Source organism: Furipterus horrens, unplaced genomic scaffold (genome assembly GCF_987537825.1).
Source record: "Furipterus horrens unplaced genomic scaffold, mFurHor1.1.pri manual_scaffold_2, whole genome shotgun sequence".
In the NCBI taxonomy this organism is placed as follows: domain Eukaryota; kingdom Metazoa; phylum Chordata; class Mammalia; order Chiroptera; family Furipteridae; genus Furipterus; species Furipterus horrens.
In genome coordinates this window covers 8923722-8929721 of record NW_028327172.1, presented here as the reverse complement: position 1 = coordinate 8929721, position 6000 = coordinate 8923722, and the positions used below count along the sequence as shown (strand labels likewise).

Below are 6000 nucleotides of genomic sequence, written 5' to 3'. Positions count from 1 at the left end.
CATGATGCCTCCATGGGTAAGTCTTACGTGTTTCTTTTTAAAGGAACTTCTAAAACCAGCTTCCTCTGAACAGCACCAAAATGCCCCTGAATCATAATCTTGTGTAGATCTTGGCTGAGCAGGACGCTCCGAGGGGCGGCTGGAGGAGAAGGAAGAGCCAAGAACGCCTGCCTCTGCAGAAGCGGAGCAACACTACCTTTCAGCCACTGAGCCTCTCCCTTACAAACACAGGTATCGAGCATGTTGATTTCAGTTTCAATCAGCTAAGGCAACCAGCCAATCACCACCACTGGTGTCTGCTTCTGGTGATTGATTTAGAAAAAATGATTGGTTAAGACAGACAAACTTGAGGGAAGCCCTCGGGAAGGGAGTCCCCAGCTTTCCCGAGTGTCCTCTGTCCTCCTGGCCTTTGGCTCCTCCTCCTTTTCCTTGCGGTCAGTTCAGAAAATGTCCGGGCATGAGTTCCAGTCCTGTTTTTCTTTACACTCCCAGTATCCTCCCCTATAAATATGGGTTAACTCCTTGGTAACGGGGTCCTTCTTCCGCTCAAACCACAGTGCCTTGTAGGGATCGTAGGGTGTGCCTGAAAGGGAAAGTGGGCAAAGAAAAAACAATTAGAGCAACAAACGCTTCGGTACTCTCCGCGTATCAAAGCACCAGGAAGAGGGCAGGTTTGTTACCATCCTCTGTGGCTTTCATAGCTTCGGCTTCCCTCTTCTTTCTGGAAAGTCTCTGTTTTTCTTCCAGGCGCTGCTTCTCGGCGTTTGCTTCATCCCAGCGCCCATTTTCCATCAGTCTCTGGTCGGGCCGTAACCGGCTGTCTGTGGGCGCCGTGCCGGCCTCCCAGGCATTGAGCGTGAGAGCGAGCTCTGAGAAGTAGTACATGTTTTCGGCGTTTTTCCTGAAAGCAAAGGATGAGAAAGAGAAAAGCTCACGCAGAGCGCAGGCCCGGCTGAGCTGAGGAGCCACAGCTGAGCACACCGCTGAAAGGCGACGGGACCAGGCTGTCCTACGGATGGCAGGGCACCTTTCCCCGCGTTAAGAGACCCAAACTGAGCCATTCCTCAGCCTCTCCCAGCGCCACTCAATCCCATCGTTCTCTGGGCTGCTGTTCTACTTCGCTGAAAGTAGAGAGAAAGTCATTAGGAAAAAGGAAACATTCCATAAATGAAAATTCCTTATTGCTGTTTCCTCTGCTTTCTTTTTAACCTCTTTCTGAGATAACCTTGGCTCTTACTATAGACTGAACATAGTAAAGGATGACAGACAAATGGCTTCTGTCTTAATTTACAGCAGTCCCTCTCTATATCGCGGTTCACTTACCGCGGCCTCACTGTATCGCGGGATTTTAAAAATATTATATTTAATTATTTATCGCGGATTTTTTGCTGTATCGCGTATTTTGCGGTACCGTATACCTATGCTGCTAAAGTTACGTAGGTTTAAGAGTGTAGAATATGTTTAAGAACTTAAGTAGTGTTTATAAAAGTGTGGAAAAGGTTAATAAGGGAGTGGGAAAAGTTAATAAGGGACTGGGAACAGTTTATAAGTGTGTGGGAAGGGTTGATAAAGCCTTAAAATATATAGAAATGTTAAAATAAATGTAAGGTTCCTACCTCGCGGATTTTCACCTATCGCGGGGGATCTAGAACGTAATACCCGCGATAAGTGAGGGAATCCTGTATTTCCAAAGTCCTATGCATTATCTCGGGAAGCTTTATATTGGTGCTGGGCCCGTAGTCTAAAATATTAACAGCTAATATGCATCTTTCTCTTCTAGCCACTTCTGAATAGTTTTGTTCTAAATTATAGAATAATATCCATCTGAACCACAATCCAAAGGACCTACAGAAAGTACCAAACATGGTTTGGCAGATATGGTTTGATTAGTTTGAACTTTCTTGGGATAAAGTATGCCACAACCCCAAGCACACAGTGACAACCTTCTAGTAATTTCTCCAAAGGTTCTGATTTCTCTTGCTCAATCCCTCACATAATTAAGTGGGAAACAATGCAGAAATGTCGTCAGTACTGCTCCAAGGTTGAGGTCACAGACTATCTGGGCAGCACGCGTGCGGATACTCACGGTAAAGGATTCCTTTTCCACAGCATGACCCTGACCTCCTCTGCTTCGTGGCCTCTCTGTCGGGCATCGCCCCCATTGTCCCCGGCCACTGGTTGTACTTTGAAACACTCCATTTTCTCATCCCATGTGCCCAGCAGGACAAAGTGGACTTTTCCTGAGGGATCTGTCACTTCCCCTGTCACCTGTAAGGATGGAGGCAGGGCTTTGGCACACAGACCACAGTTACTGTGGGTTGGCTTACCTGGCTCTTCTGGAAACCAGAGTCGTAGGGTAAATACTAGCTACAATCAGCGAAGCATGAGCTGGAGGTTTCATCATTTTGTTGTATAGGCATTTCTGTTGCAATGATACTATGTAGGAAAAGAATCTGACTGGTACTCAGAATCATGGTATTTTCTTCTCTCCAGAATACAGAGAGAGAGACGGACAGATTTACATCTCTGTTTTTCATTCTCCCGTCAAAACTCATGGCACAGCTGCACTGTGGAGCAGCACCCAGCTCTCTCTCAGCCTCACTGCACGGTCCACGCGCCCGTGCCTTTCCCTGTAATCCTTCCCTTAGACCTTCCTCTGTGTTTCCCAGTTTGTTGCTCATTGCTCCTGACTTTTACTTTTGTTGCCTTTCCCAAACAGAAAAAGCAATATAGTCCCCTTTCTTGCTGAATTTCTCCTTTATCTTTTTTTTTTGAATCATCATATGCATATATATTTAGGAGATATTTATATTTCGATTATCTACCATTGTCCTCCCTCCCTCCCTCCCAGCCCCAAAGGAGCAAGCTAAGGGACACACACTAAATGAAAACATTTTAATTCCAACTTCTCTTACCTTTCTTGCGACATCCCGAGAAAAGTAGCTGTAAGGAACAAATTTAAGATTGCACTTGTCTCCTGTCTTGTGATTTACAATATCAATTTCACCAGACTATAAAATAAAAAGAATCATGGATTAGTTGTATTAAGACTGGATGACTTGAATACCTGCCAACCCCATGCCTTATAAATCTTACTTTTCAGTCTTACGTTTCAGCACTCCCTTGCTGAAGATTCAGGTCTTAGCCAACCTCGAGATGCTACGGAGTCCCTTTGTAACCTTGGTATCCCAGGTTGGGATCAAGACCAAATGACCTTTCTTGCTTTTTAAATTGTGTGTCACACGTTAGGCAGCATGATTTGCTCTTCAGCACATATACTGATATTCACATAATCACTTACTTTAATCCCCACCAGCCCACTGCAGGAACTCTGTTCTTAAAGTACTCTACTCACAATTTCAAGGTTACGTATGACAGACCTTTCTACACTTTATTCATTTTATTTTTTTCCTCCTACCTTCTGAATCCCAAACCACCCTTTAAGAGGCAGCTTAATTCCCACACCTGCCATGGAGCTTTTCCTTCCAGCTCAGACAATCTTCTCTCTCTTTTCTGAACTTACTGCAATCATTGTGTTAAAAGCATATTGACAATTAAACAGACATCTCAGCACACCTCATCCACTACAGTATTTTTAAAATTTATTTACTTATTTATTTAGAGGAGAAGGGAAAGGGAAAGAGAGGGAGAGAGACATCCATCAATTGCCTCTCGTATGCGCCTCGACTGGGAACTGAATCCACAACCCAGGCATGTGCCCTGACCAGGCATCGAACTGGCAACTTTTCAGTTTGCAGGATGAGGCCCAACCAACTGACGCCACACAAGTCAGAGCTAGAATATTTTGTTAAATACTTTTCAATCTACACATATTTGTCACATATCTCCAATGATACAAGAACTCATTAAAGGACAATGTTTTATCTGACTTATTATCCACAGGACCTGGTACCTGCTTGGTAGTAAATGTCTAATGAATAAAAGAAGGATGAAGAGTAGGAATTGTGTTTATTATTTTCTTGTATCCTTCTGAGTGCTCAACAGTCCCAGTAGTCACCAAATGTTCTAAGTTTGTCATTGGTAAATAATACTTTGTGGTGCAGAACCTCAGGGAGGTGAGGTGGGGGTGGGGAGGGGCTGCTGCCTAAGAGAAAGTCCTCAGGAGAAACCCCTAAGCCCGTAGCGACAGCCTGGGGCTTCAGAGTGCGCCCTGGGCACGCTGGCTCACCTGGTCTATCCACAGCTTGCCCACGATAATGTTGTGCACCGTGGTGGTGACTTTCTTCCATGTGTAGTGGTGCCCACTCGCATGGAAAACACAGTGGATGCTGCCTGGAAGCAGAGAGGCACACCAGTTAAGCCTAACGTTTATAAAAACAGCAATGTTAGCTAGAAGTAACAATGGACTGATTTTCTTCTTCTGATAATTCTTACTTTTAAAAGGAAAACAAAAGTCAAAAAGGAATTTATAACCTTCTGAAATGGAAGCACTGATTGAATTGTATTGCTTGGTTTTAAAATATACATAACTAAGTGATGGCAAACATGGCGTATCAACTTGCCACGCTGTGAAGAATCGCTCGGTGACCTCCCACTGCAGGCAGGAGAAGACGCTCTCATCGTTCCATGTCCCTCCCAGCTTACTCCGAACCGGCCGCTGTGCCCGCCTTGTTCTCACAGGTGCTACGCTTGCTGCCCACGCAGGGCCTTATTTTGGAGGTTCTCTGCCTGGAACACCCTCCTTCAAATCAACTTTTGGTTGGTTTCTTCTTGTTCCTCAGGTCTCTGCTCAAATGTAACCGTTTCTGAGAGACTTTCCTTGACTACCCTCTCCAAGGAACCACACACGCTCGTTTCTCATCAACCCTTACCCCTCTGCTTTATCTTCTTCATAGGCTTACCTACTACCTATAGAATTAAATTATTTGTATATCTACTGTTTTGTCTACTTAAGAAAACGATGCAAGCTCAATGCAAGCAAAGTGGCTTTTGTTCACCACTGCGCCCAGAGTACCTACAATACTTTCTGGCATATAGCAACAGTCAAATACCGGTTGAAACCTTCGCTGAAGGCACTGTTATCCCCTACACCTGTTTCCTACTGCTGCTGGAACCAACTGCCACAACTTAGTGGCCTAAAACAATACAGTTTGTGCTCCATGGTTCTTGGAGGTCAGAAGCCTAAAATCTTAAGTGTCAAAGGGCCGTCCGTGTTCCTTCTGAAGGCTCTGAGAGAGTCCGCTTTCTTGCCTGTCCAGCTCCCAGGGGCCACCTGCGGTCTCTGGCTTGTGGTCCTTTCCTAGCATCACTCACGTAAGTGTCTTGCTTCTGTTGTCACTGACTCAGATCTTCCACCCTCCCTCTTATAACAGCCCTTGTACTTACACTGAGCTCAAAGAATAATCCAGGACTATCTCCCCATCTTGAGATCCTTAGCTTAACCCCACCTATAAAGTTCCTTATGTAAAGCGGCATATTCACAGGTTCCAGAAATTTGAATGTAGACATATCGCAGGGTGCCTTATTCAGCCTCCCACACACCCCCATTTTACCAATGAAAACTCTGAGCTCTGAGAGGTCGAGTAACTTGCCCAAGGTCACACAGCTAGAGAGTGCCAGAGGTGAAGTTCCAAATAAGGTCAGAACATCTGTATAGCCCCATACCATAACTTTGATGATGTACCTGCTGTTCTACACAGTGTCCCTTCCTGCTCACAGGGATAGTGGAAAAACAAAGAATGTCCTGAGACTGCTTTCTTTATATAATATTTGTGATTTGAAAACTTGACATCAAGTTAAAGATTGAAAAACAGAGCCATTTAAAATGTACAAAGGGGACGACAGCTACTTCCAGAACGGTGGAGCAAGTACTTCTATCTGTTCCTCAATGAAAATAAATAAGAACACTTAGCAAAAATTATCAGAATCAACCTTTCAGAACTCTGAAAATGAACAAAAGGCTTATAATAATTTAAGAAACATTTATTCAAGAAAAATTACTGAATCTTGGTAAGAAAAATGAGCTTTGTGGCAGGCCTT

General features: G+C 44.4%; 1 protein-coding gene across 1 annotated transcript in view; it reads right to left on the bottom strand.

Annotated features, from left to right (window-relative positions):
* Positions 1-150: 150 nt before the first annotated feature.
* OSBP (oxysterol binding protein) overlaps positions 151-6000 on the bottom strand; it is a 29051-nt gene continuing 23201 nt past the window's right edge. Inside the window, exons 10-14 of the mRNA XM_090260894.1 lie at positions 4190-4293; positions 2916-3011; positions 2087-2268; positions 681-901; positions 151-583 (exon numbers count right to left, since the gene is read on the bottom strand). Coding sequence (XP_090117020.1) covers positions 441-583; positions 681-901; positions 2087-2268; positions 2916-3011; positions 4190-4293 — 746 coding nt within the window. The 3' untranslated portion in view covers positions 151-440. The remainder of the gene's footprint in view (positions 584-680; positions 902-2086; positions 2269-2915; positions 3012-4189; positions 4294-6000) is intronic.